Source organism: Sorex fumeus, unplaced genomic scaffold, assembly GCF_029834395.1.
Source record: "Sorex fumeus unplaced genomic scaffold, SorFum_2.1 ptg000055l, whole genome shotgun sequence".
Taxonomy (NCBI): Eukaryota; Metazoa; Chordata; class Mammalia; order Eulipotyphla; family Soricidae; genus Sorex; species Sorex fumeus.
In genome coordinates, this window is record NW_026606112.1 from 4,400,938 (window position 1) to 4,420,741 (window position 19,804).

At 46.2% G+C, this 19,804-nt stretch overlaps 1 protein-coding gene across 1 annotated transcript in view; it reads right to left on the bottom strand.

Annotated features, from left to right (window-relative positions):
• Positions 1-615: 615 nt before the first annotated feature.
• Positions 616-19,804, bottom strand: part of KLF3 (KLF transcription factor 3) — a 35,857-nt gene continuing 16,668 nt past the window's right edge. Inside the window, exons 4-7 of the mRNA XM_056125531.1 lie at positions 14,056-14,542; positions 12,425-12,575; positions 6,496-6,656; positions 616-4,429 (exon numbers count right to left, since the gene is read on the bottom strand). Coding sequence (XP_055981506.1) covers positions 4,248-4,429; positions 6,496-6,656; positions 12,425-12,575; positions 14,056-14,542 — 981 coding nt within the window. The 3' untranslated portion in view covers positions 616-4,247. The remainder of the gene's footprint in view (positions 4,430-6,495; positions 6,657-12,424; positions 12,576-14,055; positions 14,543-19,804) is intronic.

Genomic DNA, 19,804 nt, shown 5'->3' on the forward strand with positions numbered 1-19,804 from the left:
CTACTGCAAAGGCTGACTTCATCTTCTCCAGACCTTCTTCCACTCATCAGCTATCAAAGCAAGTCATGTGATAAGGTACCAGCTAGCCATTTTGCTCAAGGTCCATTCAAAAGGCATCCTGAAGGAAGTGGTGAGGTCCAGCAAGCCAGGACCTTCCATCCAGTTACGTTTGGTAGGAGAGAGGCTATTGCCTTTGATTTCAGAGAAAGAACACTAAACCCCAACCAGACACCTTCACTCAGTGGTGTTGCTGGCACTCACAGTATTGTCCATGGATGTGGCTTACTCAAGGCTTGAGAAACAACTGTTTACCCAGATTTACTTGGCCAAAGTTATCTATCTGTGGCTGCAATTCTGATTTGTATCGTATTGAAAGCTTACTGGAAATATTACACATACATCTCTTAATTCAATGAAAATATTTTTTGGAGGCAGGTGGGATCATAACACATATTTGTTGTATGTCACTTAGGAATTTTTTCCAGCTAGGTTTTTCTTCCTATTAGTAGATGACTTTCAATTAGTGACTTAAGTGAATTTTCTTAATATGGTCTCCTACATGTTACTGGCTATTTGCTCTGTTCCCAGTGATCACTGCATATAGTAATCACATGATCACACTTAATATTCTGATGGTTTTATTAACAAGTATATAATACATATATTGCATACTGTATATAGTATATGAGGACTGTACAGTACAAATTTATGTTCACAGTTTGACATGACAAAATGTCATTACTGAATTCCCATTGGACTACAGAGTAGAAACAGAGAAGGTACGTTAAACATTCACATCTTTAGTAAGAAAGATTACCAAAATGTTTCAGTATTTGCAAGTATACTAATGCATGCTAAAAACCTTTACCCATTCAGTCTTATTAGCTTATAAAATATATTACACTTTATTAAAAATTTCTGCATAGTTTATACAAGTATTAAAGTACTGTAAATGTAATAATCCTGCTATACTTGCAGGCATGGTTTAAGAGATGCTAAGCAGAAAGATTATTTTGACCCTCTAAGACTAAGTACATAACAGCAAAAAACAAAAAAAAAAGTGCTAGTATTTGTAAAACAATATTGTTGTAGCCCTCATTTAATGCATGTAAAAATGGCTTTGTAAATGTATTATTTCTTAAGTGAATTTGCAATCATTTAGAAATTGTTAACCTTGACCAAGAAGAGAATAAAGACAACTCTGAGCCATTTCATGTATGACAGCAGTTCCTTCAAGACTGTATTTCCAAAGCAGATGATTTAAAACCTTAGATCTCTGAGACTGTCGTTAAAACAATCTAGCCAGGCAGAATGTGCAGGTATACAGGATCTGCAATATGGTCTTTCAAATTCCACATTAGTGCAACACTGATAGTGCAGACGGGCGCTTAATAAAATAGAATATACATACATAGATAGTTCCCCTGTAAATCTGTTCCAAGGTCCTCGAAACATCTGAGTATTTAGCATTTCCTTAGTTGAACATCACTATGCTGCTAAGACATTCTCAAAACGAAGTGATTTAGAATGTTAATGCCCATTTATGGTAGAGATTCACATTTAGAACTCTAAGACAGGATGGATTTCAGATTTAATTTTTCTGACTTCTTTCCCAAGATGACACCTGGATCACCATAGAAGAAATTCTCTTAAACAGAATTTGTACAACACTATAACTTCATGTGTATAAAACATTCTTATCGATTCAAAATATTGCAATGAGAAAAATCACCATTGATAGTAACATGGCACATCATTAAAACCACACATTTTAAGGGCATCTTGTATTTGAGGTCTTCCACATTAACAGCTAAAAAGGACTAAGAGACTAAATTTCTCAACTATCATAGTAAATACAAATATATATATATATTTATATGTATAAAGACATTTGGATAAGAGCCAATTGGTAACTAAAGTACACAAACCAGCATGAGAATAGAGAATGGCCTCTGCAGATTTCCTTTCAGAGTTATAATGGATCTTTGTTAATGAACTTCTAACAGAATCTAAGCAATGTCATCTAAGCCACATGATACAGCCTCTGCAGGAATCTGCTTCCTCCTTTGAACAAAAATTTCATATGCCATAGCAGACACATCAAATTTCATGAGAAACCCATTGAGTTTTCTATTAATTGGACTCAAAACTCCAAGCTAACTATTTAAAGATCAACTCTACCCTTTCTTGTCCCCTCCCTCTCCCCCACCTTTTTCACCTTTTCTCTGGGTTGGAAACACATAAACGGGTTAAGCTCTATCAACACAAACATTCCTTGCTTTCCAACTGAATTCTTCAGTGTGTTATGGAAGGACTATTTCAAGAAATAAATGCCCTGGCAGGAATGTGACTAAACATTTATAAGACAGACCAGTACCCACTTTTCCAAGAGCCATTTTTATCCCTCAAGTCATGTTCTAGTTGCAAAAGATGAAGAAAAAATAAAGCCCAATTAGTATGTTTTAATCTTCTATACAAATTTTGCAGTGCTTACAAATCAAACCAAACCAAGTGCCAAGGTAACACATCACTTTGCATGTCTCAGCTACCTTCCCTCTGTTGGTTCAGAGGGCTGGTCACAGGTGAAGTCCCAACAATTCCTTTTATGAGCATGGCGCCATCCAAGTCAGCTCCCCACACGATTTGCAGGCCTCCCAAGTAACTCATGCACCGGTGTTTTTATAAACAATAAAGCAATGTATTCCTCCCAGGTAAGACTGGGTGGGATCCTGATTTGCAGCTGGGATGAATCTTCAGGATTCCACTCTCCTTTCTCCATCTTTTATCGAGGGATGATGAAGGCGCGTTTGGTTCTATGGACCCATGTTTGACCACCGTGGCCCACTTTCTTCAAATCTGACACCAATGGCTTTTAGGCGTGTGGAGTATATCTCACGGGCATTTAGACTATGGTGCTCAAAAGCCTGCTTTTGAAAAACTTCCTCCCAATAACGGTGCTCTCTATTTTCAACCTGAACAGGAGTCATTTTCAGTTTGTTCTTCAGACAGGAAACTTGATAGTGAGGAGATGACAAGCTCCAATAGCAAATGGGGCATTTTGAGCTACGTTAGGAATCCCTGAATTATGTTTTTCCTCTATTTTTTGGAAATCGGTCCCCCCCCACCCCCAATAAAAGTTGGTGTGCTTCAACAACTAGCTATATTTACAGACAGTGTCACTTGGGCCTTCCATTGGACGCATTGACTAAAGCATGGGAAGGTGGTCATGTGTGTGCATGAACACGGATGAGAGCCAATTTGGAACCTTGGAGCTCATGGGGACGAGTGTTTGTCTAAAAGCTGTGTCATCGATATGACAGAATACAACAACCAGAGCTTCGGTTTGCCAAAGAACAAAACAAAAAAACAAAACCCTGTATATAAGTAGTTTAGGTCAAAAAAAAAGGCCATCCATATTGTCACCCCAAAGATTTTTCTTTCTTTTTAACTATTACTGGGTGGGTATTTTTGTGACATCCCTACTATCAATACTTGACCGTCCACGTGAAGGTTACCCTAGGAATGGGAACAGGTGCGTGGATTTGGCTTGGCCGTGACATTCTGCAAAGCTGACCATGCAGACACAAAAGCCCAGGGAATGCACCACACAGTCCCAACGATGCTCCCACAAAAACCCAGGCCTGGGACCAATAGGAACAGAGGCTGATTCCTCCTCTGCTCAAAGCCCCCTTTGCTCTTCCTCCAGGGACAGCCTCTGTCCCTAAAATTGATGGACACAAAGGTCACAAAGCAAGGCTGGGAAAGGGGTGGCCCCACTTCTAACTGTCGCGAGCACAAAACATGATCCCAGGGCTTGGAGGTATGTGTGTCTCTGGCAAGGACTAGCAGGCTGGATACTGTATTTCTAATACATTTACTTTTTGATGTTATTTCAAGGAATACACGGAGAAACTGACAATAGATAATGTGAGCTGACATGTTCCCTTGTTCTCATTACATTAAATGTATCTCTAAGAAGGGTTTGCTTAGCATCCCCGGAAAAAAAGAAAAAAAAAAAGTGTTCACATTCTTTAGGTCTGACCCGTGGTAAGGAGAGGGAGGACGAGAAAAGCTCTACTACTGACCATGTGGAGGTTTGATGATAGAAATTCAGAGATTCAGGCCAGCTGAATCAAAGGAAAATGTACATGTAAAAAATGCGTTCGAGAATGGGAAGGAAGACAGTGAGGGAGCCGGGCACGTGGCAGCCCCGAGAAGGTGGGCGCGGGAGACGACGAGGGGGGTCTTCACACCAGCATGTGGCGCTTCCTGTGCAGGGCAAGGTGGTCTGAGCGAGAGAAGCTACGGTCACAGTCTGGACACTGGAAAGGTTTGATACCAGTGTGTTTCCGGAAATGTCTTGTCAGTTCATCGGACCGAGCAAACTTCCACGTGCAACCTTCCCATGTACACTTGTACGGTTTTTCTCCTGCGACAGAAGGTGAGAAATGGAGAGAGTTGATTTCTTCTGGAGAGCAAACGGCTAGCAGGAAGTAAAGACAGTTAAGGATTTTGAGGCAAAACCTCTTTTGCAGGAGAGATGGTGAGGGAGCCTCAACCTGGAGGTGTCTGGGAGGCCCAAGCCAGGGGCTCCCACATCCTTGGAAACATCTCCCCCCTTCCCCCAAGCTCAGGTTTTTACTGAAAATGTTATTTCCAAGACATTTTCATTCCATCACCCCTCAATAATAGTACATACGCCAAAGCTAGCAAGAGAAAGTGAATTCATTTTTATAAGTCAATAACTCTTGAAACACAGGAAGGCTTTTAAGAGTTCTTAAAAACAGAGTTTTGCATACAAGAGGCCCAGGTTCGAGCCGAGGCACCAGATGATTCCCCGAGCACTGCCAGGTATGATCCCCAAAACAAAAGAACCAGAAAGTTCCAAAGGCATGAAGCCACTGAAACCCACGCCAAGGAGAGCTAGCTAAATTTGCTTTGCCCTCAGTAGCCTGGTTAGAAAGTCTGCAAAGCCCTTGGTCACCCTGATTTGAATAACCTCCGTCTTCAACTCAGTAACTCAGTTGCTTACTTCCATGCAGCGAAAACTAGTAACGTGATGAGGAGTGCAAATAGAAGTCTGTGAGGTTTTCTTACTCTAAGCAGTAGTTGTCTAAAAACAGGAAGCTCTCTGATGAAATATCTATCAGTATGTCAATGTCTGATCTTTGGGTCCACAAACTGCAAGCAGGCTGAGGTATCGGGCTTTTACTCAGGAGCACCCTAACCAGAGCAATTCCTCGCCATTTTTTCAGAAGCCCAGCTCCCACACTCACTCCCAATGGGCACCCAGTAATGGCCAGGTAAGAGCAGAAGAGGGTGGGAGGGACAGGGACGGGTAGTAAGAAGGTGTTTTCCATGGGACAACCATGGCTGTTTCACCTGCTTTAATGCCTAATCAAGGAAAACCAGTCAATGCCCCTTTAACCAACCTTCCTATCCACTGTACTGTGCTAGAGCACAGTACAGTGCATAGGAAGCCTCTCTTGCACAAGGCTGACCCAGGTGCAATCCTTGGCACCCCATACGGTCTCCTGTGCCTGCCAGATGTACCATCCCCACAAACAAGGGTACATAGCCGCTTTTCCAAAAAAAGTCCAATTCCAGTGAGATATTTGGAATCTGTAATCACAGGCTTTGCTGTACTAAATACAAATGCTAAAAAAAGCATTTTTCCCCGGTCTTATTTTTTTCCAAATAGTATTATACTGACCTCAGGTTGCAGGATGAAGACATTTCCCTTAGTGCCCTAGGGTGCTCCTAAGAACAGATTTGGCTTTGGGGCTAGAGAAATAGTACAGCGAGTAGGGCACCTGCCTTGCCCACAGCCAGCCCAGGTTCAATTCCTGTGCCTGCCAGGAATTGATTCCTGAGTGCAGAGCCAAGAGCAACCCCTGAGTGCCACTGGGTCTGACCCCCAAACAAAAACAAAACAAAGACCTTGGCCCTGGCCACTGGGAGCCGCCCTGAAGTAGCTTCTCTCTGCAGCAATATGACCAGCCAGAAGCTACTGGGTCTGTGCAGTCCAGTGTTACCTCAATCCCTCTCTGCCACCTAAACCTGATCAATTCCAACAATTTCCCCCTCTCTGGGTGGTGGTAAGATAGAATGACTCTTAGCCTGCATTCTGAGGTCATCCATCCAGAGCCAGGGTCTCTGCTATGCTAGCTCTCACACCCTCGCGGGCATAATTACAAGTGATTGAGTGGGAGTAGAGATGGGGGAGGACAAACCTCGAATATAACTTATTAGAAAAATACACGAACAACCCCACTTTGTTTTTGAGCCACACCTGACGGTTCTCAGGAGCTACTTCCGGCTCAGCATTCATGGGGATCGCTCCAGATGGTGCTGGGGTGAATGACGTGGTACCAGGGATGGAACCCAGGGCCTCATGCATGCAAAGTGTGTGGTGGGTCCGCTGAGCCCTCTCCTCAGCTGCTTAGCACCATTTCTGGGACAGGAAGCTGGAAGGAGTCGGGAACGTGCCATTACCTGTGTGTGTCCTTCTGTGTGCTTTCAAGTGAGAACTTTTCGTGTACACTTTGTTGCATCCCTCATAGTCGCATCGGTGTATCCTCCGCTTCCTTTGCGTGTCGGGCGATTCCACAGGTAGCGGTCTCTTCCCGGGCTGCACAATGACCGAAGGATGATTCCTAGGGAAGCCAACGGGAAGCAGAGCCTGTTAAATGCCAGGGCACCTCACTGCTCCTCCGTCAACCGAAAGCGTCAAACACACCAGAGAGAACCCAGCAGGAGAAACCAGAGGAAATGAGTGGATCAGTCCATGCTGTGAGAGTCAGTCCATGAGCCAGGAGGGAGCACGGATGTATCAGGAGCCAGGCTCTGGGTTCAGCACTGGGACCTGGGGATGCAAGAAAATGGGGCTCCATTGGGGCTGGAGCGATAGCAGTGTGTAGGGCGTTTGCCTTGCACACGGCCGACCTGGGTTCGATTCCTAGCATCCCCTGAGCACCGCCAGGAGTGATTCCTGAGTGCAGAGCCAGGAGTAACCCCTGTGCATTGCTGGGTGTGACTAAAAAAAAGCCAACAAAAAAATGGGGTCTCTGCTCCTCAAGAAGTTCACACTTGGGGAGACAGACATGGGGATAAGGCAGAGCAGTGAGAAGGGCCTGACCTAAAATAGAGTAGGAGGGAGGACCAGGGCAGTTACTCATCAGTACCCACTGGCCTGGTCCGAGAACGCTGTGATCCTGTGGGGACAATGTGAAATACTATGCACCCTTTTCCTTACCCAAGCGGCTCTACTGTTCTTGGTGAAATGAAAAGGTCAAGCTCCTCACTGTTTTGAAGGGTGTGGCAGGAGGGACTATGCACACTGAGCTGTTCTCAGGGTTTACTTCTGTCTCTGCTCAGGGATCACTCTTGGCAGAGCTCAGGACAGCACATATGTGCTGGTAAGCAAGTTGGGGTTAGCAGGGGACACTGGATCAGCTGTGTGCAAGGCAAGTGATTTATACCCCTGTGCTACTCCTCTGGTCACCTTTTTATTTCTGAGGTGCTGGGAACTGCAACAAGGCTCCCATATGCAAGGCGAGAGGGCCTGCCACGAGCCACCTCCCTGGCCCTAACGGTCAAATCCTTAAATCTCAGCAACCAGTATTTTTGCCCTGACATTCAGCTGGAATCTCCCCCCCTCCCCCACCCTTCTTGCCATGCTGGGTATGTTCCTTGGCCTGCAGACATGGCAGGCATGCGCCAATTCCTACAAAACCTTTCGGTCCTGGGTATCTCTCTCAGCCCTAAATGCTGGCATCACTGTTTGGCAGAATCAAACTGCTGCTGTTCCCATTATTGCTGCTGCAAGAGGAATCCAGCAGAGTGCTAGGAGGCGTCTTGGGGTGCAGGGGTTCCCTCACACTGACCCACAGAGGCAGGCGCCTGGTGGTACCTTGTCCTGCTCGCTCTTTCACCTACATCCACATTCCAGGATCTACACAGTCTTCTGGGGGCAGGGCGGGGAGAAAAGGGAGAGTCAGGCTGGCTTCCTTGGCGAAGTTGGAGACTTTAAAAGAGTCCAGATCTGGGAGCTGGAGCAATAGCACAGCAGGTAGGGCGTTTGCCTTGCATGCGGCCAACACAGGTTTGATTCCCAGCATCCCATGTGGTCCTCAGAGCACTGCCAGGGGTGATTCCTGAGTGCGGAGCCCTGTGCATCGCCAGGTGTGACCCAAAATGCAAAAAATAAAAAAGTCCAAATCTCAAAGATGCTATCTTGTACGAGTGTGGAAGAAAGGAGACTTCCCAGGAAGGAAATTGATGTGGCTGAAGTTTTGAGTGTAAAAAAACTAAATACAACAATGCAGTCCTTGAACTGAAGCTGTTCTCACTGCCCTCCCTCCCACCCCCCAGGCTTAATTTATGTCTCTGAACTGGCTGCAGTTCAGCATGTCTGGGGCCTGGACTTGTTTCCCAGCACACGGGTGTGGGGGGGGGGGGGGGGCTAAGGAATGACTACTGTGAAGACAAAAGATTGTTTTGCTTATGATTTAGGGAACACACTGGTGGTGTTTAGGGCTTACTCCTGACTCTGTGCTCAGGGATCACTCCTGGAGTGCTCGGGGACCATTGGGGTGCTGGGGACTGAGCCCATATCGGTTGCAAGCAAGGCAAATGCCTCCGCCTGTTGTACTGCTCCGACCCCCAAGAGGTTATTTTAAATGATCTGACGCATTTCTTAGCTTAGTATTAGAAAAGAAAGCTGTCAGTTTTAAGAATTACTTCAGCTTTCTATCTTAAGACATAGTAGGGAGATACAGATAAATAAAATCACCAAGTTTTGGTAAAGGAAAAGTGGCTACGAACCCCCGCTTGGGGGAACAGTACACCCAAGGACTTACACACGTGTGTGTAGGTCTAAATACAGATGAGCAGGGAACACAAGAGGCTATGAAGAGGTGCTATAAAACAGTTCTCAGCTTATTTTTAATTTTCAACCTGAATGCCATCGATTGAATGTGCTTCCTTTACATTTCAGAGAACTTCAGGGAAGGTGCACTGGAACGAGCAAGGTTAAATGATGAGGTCTGGCTGATGTGATATTTAACTGAGCCTCTGGGCTCCTGGGAGCAGTCCGATGACCCGGGAAGTCTCTCGAAACGAGCAGACTCACGGGCTGGGATGGTTAAGTGTCTATGCCATTTTCCCCCAGTGGGCCTCTTCTGTTCTGTCCAGGAAGGGGCTCGCCAGGGCTGTTAATTCCCAACACTCTCACTGCCAGGTCCTCTGTCTCTCAGATGGCCTCTCTGTGCCTCAGTTTCCCCTCTGTAAAATGGGGGTGGTCATCTTCTCTCAGGGGTAGCTTGTCAGCGAGTACACAAAGCACTAGAGACCAGGATGGATTCTTCAATGAAGCACGTCCCCCTCCCAGGGCCCAGAGACCCATGAGCACCTTCGGCCCACAGCTGTTCCTCTCAGAGCATCTGGCTCAGCACCAGGCCAACATCTCTTCTTCCACAGAGGGGTCCCCCTGTGGAAAGGTGAACTCCTCTGGAGTGCATGAAGCAGCTCCGGCTTGCAAATGTCAGGGGCTGGGGCAGGCTGCAGGGAGAACTGTTTGTTTGGGATCATTATGATCGAGGCATCAGAACCACCCAGAAGTGTGAAATGTATCTGGCGGTGGTTTGGAGTCCCTAATCCCCCTCTGAGATAAGACAAAAATCACACACGCAACTACGTGGGGGAAATTGCATCTTCCAGCTTTGATCCTAGAGTTCTTTCACCTAAATAACAGAAGATTGGACTGGAGAGATAGTACAGAGGTAGGGTGCAAGCCTTAGCACAAGGCCAACCTGAACCCCATATGGTCCCCTGAGCACACCATGTGTGATCCCTGAGTGTAGAACCAGGGTAAGCCCTAAGCACCACTGGATAGGACCCCAAAACAAATCAAACCAACAAAAATTTAACAGAAGAGTTTGGATCAACATAGGAGTATTCTGAAAAATAATTCTAGGGGCACAGGCCTGGTATGTGGGATGCCCAGGGTTCCAGAGCTGGCAAAACTCACACACTCCCCACACCCCCCAGTAAAACAGACAAACACACAGTGACATACAAAAGGATATTAAAGCTGTGTCTTAAAGCCTATCTCTGGAAAGGGAGGGTTTTCTGAAAGCAAATATTATCAAGGCTGCCTCATCACAAGGGGACTGGGCGCTTGAAACTGGGTTTCAAGTGATTCTTTCCTGGCGAGCTGGTTTCCTATGTGGGCCGCTACTGGGCGAGCTCCCAGACATGACTTAATTACATCTGTGAGAGCATGACTTGGAAGAGCAACAAACTAACTGTGGCTCATTTTGTTCAATTTTTTGAGAGGCAGGCTACATTTTTTAAGTCGGCATTAAAATAAGCTGATTAATCATGAAAGCCGCAGAGCTCGGGAAAATTAAAATAACCTAATGAAAGGAAAGTGGAAAAAATAAGAGTGCTGACTTTAAATATCTTTCTCCAGTCATATTTTATGCTGGATTTCATGGCCATCGAGATTCGGGAATATCTGGATCTATATGCCCCTGTGTGGGTTAACTTGACTTTATTTTGGTTTTGTGGGGATGTTTTGGGATCACACCTGGCGGTGCTCAGGGATCACTTCTGAGCATGCTTGGAGAATCACACAGGGTACTAGGATTTGAACTTGGATTGGGCTGTTTGTGAGGCAAATGCCTTAACTCCTGTAGTATCTCTCTAGCTCCTAACTCTTTTTTTACCACATTGGCTGGTCAACTTAAGTCACAGTACGTAGTACATAGTACATAGTACATAGTACATAGTACATATGATCCGGTCAGGGACACTGCCACCAACACACACACACACACACACACACACACACACACACACACACAGAATTCAGACTATCAGATGTATCCATCTTGATTCATTTTCCTGGCTTTTCCTTTTGCCTTAGAGCACGAACAGATGCAGTAGGTCAACCACAGGCAAGAAGGCAAAACAAGGACCCCCTGGAAGCTGGAGTTCTTGCCCAGCCCCCGAGGCTATTAACAGGATGATTACAGTCAAATTATCTAATTATCTAATCATCTCAGCAGTTTTCCATTTGCTCTAACTCCCACATGCTTTTTTTTTGGGGGGGGAGAGGAGAATAATTCCTCTGATAATACTTGGAAAGATTTTTGGCCTAGGGTGAGGGTGGCTAGTGACTATGGAAGATAATAATGTAAAACAATTTGGGGGACATTCTCTTCTGGAGGATGCACCTGTGTGATATTTGTATACTTGTTTTCTCCCTGGTCTAGTGTACAAAACCCTCCCCACCTCCCCCCAATTTATTCTGTTTGGTACAACAGCCAAGTAATACATGAACTCATTAATAATCTCTACCTACTTGGATAGAATGTGGATGCAGTTAGACTATATCTAAAATTACAGAAAACAGTTTCTCTTACACTAAAGGATTCATTGGGATGTCAGGAAGAGGGAGTGGAGAAAATAAAAGAAAGGTGGGCAGAATGTTGAAAGGTAGGATAAAAGATGGAATCGAAGAAGCTGATGGAAGGAACCTTAATGAGACAATAGTTGTTGCCTTTGTACTAGAAAAGAGGGGACAAATTCAATGCTAAAAGCACCAGAACCAAAGACAAACACAACATGAAAAATCACCATAAAAAAAAAAAATTAAACTAGAAGCAATGGAGGTAGCAAGATTCACTAATCAGCCCAAGTCCATACATTAGGCGAGAGCAGAGTTGGAATCCAAAGGTCAACTCAGCTGCCACCAACATGGTCACCAGTATTATTGGTACAAGTCAAAGTTTATCTCTGACAGCAAATCCCATAAATGGCATTATTTAACCTATATGTGGTACATTACGCTAGGGCTAAAGCCCTGTTACTCGGATGCCAATCAATACAGTATCCAGTACTTCTGGATGATAGTTCGAAGGCAGAATTTTTTGGTGTGTTTTGCTTTGGAGCCACACAAGGGGCTACCTTCAGTGCCAGGGATACCCCACTGCACTGTCTCTCCTGCCCCAAATACTACTCTGTTAAGTGGTGAAGGAGAAGATATGTCCATGGGAGAAGTTCTCATTATAATACGACTTCAACTGGAATATCTGGAAGACCAAACTCGAGTTATAGTGGAATTGAGATTAGGGGCAAACTATGGATATATAGCCTGGAAGGAAGGAAAAAAAATTACAGTATGTGATAAGGTGGAAGAAACAGCAACTGAATTCACCCCAAACTTGATGCAACTGCAGTCAGGCAAGAGATTGTTAAGGCAACGGGATGCTCTGCTTTTGTGGTGAAATGCCGTCTTGCCCAGCGGCTGCCACAAGCTACAAGGTGATCTTGGCGATTTGCATGTTGGACGTCTATGCATCTGCCCTGTCCCAAGATACCCAGCCGTATGAATACCAGGAGCCCCCTAAGTACTTACTCTTGCAACAACGCTCGTGGAGGTGAAACTGAATCCATTAGAGGGGGTGACATATCTTCAGGATAGTAGTCTGTCCTCTGTGGTTCGAGTCCAGGTTCTATTTTAATTTTTTTCTGTAATATGGGCTTCTCATATGATTCAATGACAGGTACTAAAATTTAAAAAAAAGGGAAAGAAAGAAAAAGTTTATTCTATGTCCAACTGACCAATTTCAGTCTATAAATAAACACAGATTCTATGTAGCCTTTGGTTAAATTACAGCAGAAGAACACCTTTAGGGTGCTCTCACTTTTCCCGAATACTACTTTTCCCAGCATGCAGAGAACAAAGCATCTAGATTTTTTTAAGACATTAGAACCAGACTTGATTATTTCTGGTTTTTGGTTATCTTATTTTAGCCCCGCAGTCTTCTGCTTAGAATCAGTCAGCAAACAAGACAACTTAACAGTAGCTGTGAGCACCAAGATAAAAAACAGACAAACAAAAAAAACAACCAATGGGTTAAATGCCTTTTATTTAATATACGTAAAACTGCAATGGAGACATTAAAAGTCTTTGGAAGCTGAAAATTAGGACGGAAAGAAAGCAGGAAGACAGTTGGATTCCTGGCAGGTCTTCCAGTATCAAAATTAAAAAAAAAAAAAGGAATGATTTTTTGATGAATACAGTATTTTGGTTTTGGTTTTTGGGTTTGGGGGAGGAGAGGAGGGTCCACCCAGCAGTGCTCAGAGCTTATTCCTGGCTGTGTGCTCAGGGATCACTACTGGTGGGGCTCAGGGAACCAGGTGCAAGGTAAGCACTTTCACGCCTTTCACTCTCTGTCCTCTCCTTTTTTAAATACAGGATGGAGGCTCTCAGGGCTGCAGCAGATGCTTTGTAAACACAAGACCTGATTCATTCCTCAGCCTGCCGGTTCCAAGCTTACCAGGAGGGACTCCAAACTGCTAACTGAGCTGGGAGTAGCTTGGGTGAGGCTCAAAAACCAAAGAAGCAGAGAAAACAATTAGTGTGGTGTGGGCACCTCCCAAGCTGTGCTCAGGGTCCCTGGGATCACTCCTAATCGGGCCTGCTGGTTCAATGCCCTGAGACCCTCACTCCTAATCGGGCTGGCTGGTTCAATGCCCTGGGGCCCTCACACCCAATCGGGCTGGCTGGTTCAATGCCCTGGGACCCTCACACCCAATCGGGCCGGCTGGTTCAATGCCCTGGGACCCTCACTCCCAATAGGGCCGGCTGGTTCAATGCCCTGGGACCCTCACTCCTAATTGGGATGGCTGGTTCAATGTCCGGGCCCCAGGACCTGAATCTACTTGACTCTACAGTGCGGCAGGCCCCCTGGGGCACCCCAGCAGTGCCCTGGGTTGGGATTCTCCCTGTGCTATCTTCCTGGCCCTTTCGTCCTTCCTTCTTGAGAAGAACCCCATCAGCATCTCATATGGTCCCCTGAACACTGCCCGGAGTAATGCCTGAGTGCAGAACCAGGAGTAACCCCTCAGCATCACCAGGTGTGATGTGACCCATAAAGATAAAAAAAAAAAAAAAGGAAAGAAAAAGAGGCACCTCCCTCCCGGCTTTATTTCCTCTCCCCCCACCCTCCCAGACCCCCAGAAAGGAGAGACGCATGCTCTCACCTTGCATGCTGCTGTTGGAATTCTCCATCTCCTCCGACAAGGAGACCATGAGCGGCTGCTGGAGGTGGCTGGTGTACATGAAGGGGACAGGCTGGACCACCACCGGCTGGATGACCGGCAGGATCCCCGGGCTCCGGATTCCATGCCGCGAGAGTGCCGCGGCCATCACCGGAGGCATGGACAGCGGCACCCCAAAGGGTTGCACTCCGGGGGGTGGGGGCGAGTACTTTTTCATGGGGGGGCTGGAGGAGGGCATGCTCAGTCCCGGCGAGGCTCTCCGGTGGGACGTCTGGAACTTGAGCGAAGACGGTGAGCTGCCGGTTGACGGGGGCGAGCTCCGCTTGTTCACTGTCAGGTCCACCGGCTCCAGCTGCATGCCGTGCGCCAGGCCCTCTGGCGTTTGGAAGAACTTGTCGGACAGCGGGGTGGAGTAAATGACCCCATACTTGTTGGGCTTCATGGACTCCATGTAATTTGATGGATAGGACTAGAAAAAGAGAAACAGAAAAGATACAGGTGAAGGGCCCAGTTAATGCATCTGCTTCTAACCTGAATTTTAAGATGAAAATGTCTTAACTTTTCAGTGACGTGGGTTGCTGAGAGCAATTTGGAGAAAGGTCCTTATGGATGGAGCTGGTCTAATAAAACACAAAGATGAAGGAGATGGTGGCACCCACACAGGCATGTGGACAACTTCACTGAATTCTAAGCGGAAAGATTCTCAGGGGGCAAGGCGAGGGGTGAGGCAGCACCCGACAGCACCGTGAGCAGGTTCTAAAACAAGGCTCAGTATGGTCCAGACGCCAGCCTGGGGACCCTGCTGCAGGCCGGGACAGCTAATGCAGTTGCTTTCCTGGTGGGACTGCTTCTCTTTTCAAACTTTCAGGCTCGGGGCTGGAGTGATAGTACAAGCGGGTAGGGCATTTGCCTTGCACGCAGCCAACCTGGGTTCGATTCCCAGCATCCCATATGGTCCCCTGAGCACTGCCAGGAGTAATTCCTGAGTGCATGAGCCAGGAGTAATCCCTGTGCAACAATGGGTGTGACCCAAAAAGCAGAAACAAAAAAAACTTTCAGGCTCTTGATTCAGCAGTGGGGCATGTACATCTAGACGATCTGCCATGTTTGATAGAGAAAAACAGCACATAGTGGTGGCCATTTACGTGAGCTTCCATGGCTGAATGGTCCCGGCCTAGAGGACCAGCAGTCCTGGCTGGCAAGGTCACACACCCCAGCAAACCTGAAAAGCAGGTCGGTGTGTTTCATGACACACCCACGAGCTGCCCACCCTGGAAATGACAGGCCCTTGGCTACAGCTGGTCCGCTGTCTGATTCATCCCGGGACTGAAGCTGCAGAAGATGACCCAGTCCCCAAATAGGTCTGGGGTGCACCCAAGCTGAGGCCCAGGTCTCCCCCAAATCTTTTCTCCCCACCCCCAACTTCAGTTTTTGGGCCATATGCAGCAGTACTCAGGACTTACTCCTGGCTTTGTACTCAGGGATGGCACCTAATGTTGCTTGGGGGATGATATGGAATGTCAAAATCAAAACCAGGCCAGCAGCGTGCAAGGCAGACGCTCTACCCACTGTGCTATATTCCTCCAGTCCCTTCCCCCAAATCTAAAGAAGTGACCAGAATTATCTTCAAATACCTTTCTCTGGAGCTGGCAGAGCAATTAAGACGACTGACCTGCAGCACACTTCACCTGAAACCACCAGTAGTGACCCCTGAGCAGAGCCAGGAGCAAGTCCTGAACACCCTAGGTATGACACCCCCGCATAGCCCCCACTTCCCTGTATATCCTGCGGGGCAGGGGGACCTTTCTCAGAAAATCAGGATAAATGAACTCGCTGCAACGGCATTCTGGTATTGCCCTCAGCTTTGGAATTCACCTAGGAGTACTTCTACCCTAACTCAAAACAGTAACAAAACCTTTGATGCAGAATGTTTAAAAACAAAAACGAACCAAAAAAAAAAAATCTCAACCTAGGAAATTTTTTTTAAAAAATTGTAGGCCTTTTTAGGGAAACTGAACGCTTTCTTGATAACATGTCAAGTCCGCAGGCAGAAAATTACTTGGATTTGAATGCTTTGCAGTGAAAGGGACAAGCAGCACTGTGCCTTGCTTCTAGCTCTGCATTTATGATGCTGTGGCAATACTGACTCACAGTCTAACCCAGGGATCCCACCCAGGGGGCCTGAAGTACAGAAGTAGCTCAAGCTCACTTACTACTCATTCCAGAGCCTACACCCCCAACCCCAGCAGTAACGGGGGAAGCAGGGGTTTGGACAGGGATTCCCACTGAGGCCCAACCTCTGCGCTCCGGGTCCACATGGGGTGAGTGTCCATGGGGCTCTAGGCATTGGCAGAACCTCCGAAGCTATCTTTAAAACCCTGGAAATCTGCCATGTCTGGATAGTGACACGGGGCACATGAGGTGGTAGCCTTATTCAAATTAAATAATAAAAATGACTAACAGTACGATTCTCAGGGGCCGTCATGGGGGGTGGGTGAGCACTGAAGAGAGCTCAATGGGTAGGGCACTTGCCTTGCATGCAGCCAACCAGGGTTCAATCCCTGGTAGCCCATATGGTCATCTGAGCCCCACCAGAAGTGATCCCTGAGTGCAGAGCCGGGAGTAAATCTTGAGCACTGCCAAGGGTAACCCCAAACCAAAATAAAAAAATAAGAGTTTAAGTAATCAAGTATGTGGATGAAAGGGAGAGCGTTTTCCCAGTTCTGAAGTTTCACATGCTATAGAATAGTCCTCTAATTATCTATTTTTTTTCTTTTGGGGGGTCACACCTGGCAAGGCTCAGGGGTTACTCCTGGCTCTGCACTCAGGAATTACTCCTGGTGGTGCTCGGGGGACCATATGGGATGCTGAGGATCTATCCCAGGTAGACCTCGTGCAAAGCAAATGCCCTATCTACTGTGCTATCGCTCCAGCCCCTAATCCTCTAATTCTCCAATGAGGATTTCCACTGTCTTTACTGGGAAACTATATGGGTCATTATCTAGGTGTGTCCCCTGTGTGGAGACTGTGTACAGCATCCTTCCATGGAGCCACTTGTGAACATGGGGAAAAGAGCGAGTCCCGGGACAAGCCACCCCAAGCAATCCCCACCCCCCACCCCCCAGGCAGAGTTCTGAGGGCAGGAGGGCGGGTGCACGTACGCCTGCCACTGGCCAAGGCCCAGAGCATGTCCCTCTGTGCAGACATGCTCCCAAAGCACGCTTCCCAACTGGCTCATCAAACTGTGGAACAACTCTGGGAGAACAGGGCATGTCTGTCAGGCTGTGAGATGGAAATTTTCACCACGCCAACAGACAAAAACAAAACTGGAGAGATAGTACCAAGGCTCATGCCTTTCTTTCATGCCACTGACCTCTGATGGATGCCAAGTACAGAACATGGTCCCAAGCCCACTCAGGAGTGACCCTGGGACAGAGAGCCAGGAATAAGCCCTGACTAATGACAGGTGTGACCACCCCCCTCTAACAAAAACAAAAAGATAAAGAAAAAGGGGGGGGACAGGGGGAGAAACGGGAATTTGCCTTCAAAAATAACCTTCTGGGAGGATGAGTAGGGAAAAATAACTTTATTACAATGGCCGGAGAAATACTACAGTACCTAAGGGGCTCACAGTACTTAAGGTTGCAGATATCTAACCTGGGTTCAATCAAACACCACCAGATGTGGCCCGGAAGGTTTTTTTTTTTTAAAGAATTAAATTTGCTTCTTGAATCAAATTCTTTCATTTTCACCCTTCTTTGTAAGAGCATCGATAAAACACACACCTTTGGGTGTCATTTTATAGGCACTATCTCACATTTTACAATCTCCGATTTTGCAAATTAAAAAAAAAAATGACATCCTAGAAAACCCCTAAAAGCCCAGGAGGCGCAGAACACAGCAAGTGATTTCTACCACTGCTGCCCGGGCAGGGTGCGGCCTCTGCAGCAACTCCTGCCTGGGAACAACCCCCAGCCTTGGGAGAGCCTTGTCATCTGCCTGAAAGCACGCAGGTCGGCAAAAGAGTGTGAACGCCTGTCTTTTGATGAGAAAGAAAGAGCATTTTCTCCCTCACTTTCTCTAAGCTGCAGAAAAAAACCATGGTGCTGCAGCTTGGTGGCACTACACATATGCCTTGCAGGAGACGAGGCGCTGGGCTCGAACCCTGGCACAATCAAGAAAAAAGGGTTTGAAAGAACAGATAAGTCACTGTAAAATAATTTTATTCCTATGTGGCATGAAAAAAAAAATCTTTGCAAATGTCCTATGTTGCCTTCATGTTTAGAACGCTGACTTAAATAAGAAAGGGAGAAATGAGTAATAAATCAAGCTTAATACATACCAACAACGAGGGCAGGACAGATGAAATCTGAAGATTCAAGAGTGGAACAAAAGCTTTTAATGTTGTTCTATAAAACATATTCCTCTCCAAATATTTCCACCTTGCTAACTAGGAGTTTACTGAACGAAAGGGGAGGAAAATCCTTTAATGGAAGACCGTCACTAATTTTGGGTGAAAAGATCTAACTCAATTCTGGAAGCATCAGAATAAATTTTAAAATCACAATAAGGGGCTGGAGTGATAGCACAGCGGATTGCGTTTGCCTTGCATGCAGTTGACCAGGGTTCGATTCCCAGCATCCCATATGGTCCCCCGAGCACTGCCAGGAGTAATTCCTGAGTGCATGAGCCAGGAGTAACCCCAGTGCATCGCCGGGTGTGATCCCCCCACAAAAAAAAAATCAGAACAAAAAAGACTACTTAGTGCAAAAAATACTTCCATATATTTTAACTGCATGTACCTATACAACTTACAGCACTGAAAGGAAAATATTACTTGAATGTCTTGTGTGTTCTGGGGACATGCCTGACTGTGCTCAGGGGTCACTGCCAGGGGTCCTCAGAGTGAAACCAGGTCTCCTGTAGGCAAGAGTGCCCACTGAACACTCTCCCTGGCCCCAAAACTCATTTTATTTCCTTTCATTATTATTATTTTTTGTTCAGTGAAGTGCATTTCTTTGCACTTAATTATATCATACTAAGTTAGCAATGTGGCTCTTCATTTGTGCTTGAAATTAGGCTCTTGAGCCCTATTTTCACGCTTGATTAAAAGCATTAGAAGTATACCGCGTAATAAAATGCATCATGGATGGTTCTGCATCACTTATACAATTAATCATATCTTCCGCTCCTAAAAGCCTATTCATATTTCAAGGGTATAATTAATGAGGAAATTTGATACCTTAATCTACCTCCAACATGGGGGAAAAGGGGTGATGACTATGACAACAGCATGAATACGATGAGAACATCAAATGAGTCTTTTGATTAATAAAAGTCTTATTATGGCTCAGTTCTCATCATCTTAAGACACTCAAGTTACCCAGTGATCACGCAAGAATGTAAATGTTATTTCCTACAAGCCTCTGAGACTTAACTTTTCATGGTAGGGGGGAAATAATTCACTGGCTTCTCCAGGAGCATCCAAGGCAACTTGGGTCCATGGGCCTCACAGAGGATCCCTCTAGGTCCAGCAAAAATATTTTGGGCAGGAGCCTCTGGTAGCCAATGCAGAAGATGCATCTCCTTTTGCATGTGTGTCATTAATAACTTTTGGATACATAACTCAGGCCAAGCTTCTCTCCCCGGGATTTTCCAAGCCCACGAAGACAAAGGCCAAGACAGTCGGCAAACTGGCTGGTGTCTTCCTCTTTCCCACAGTTTCTCCCCC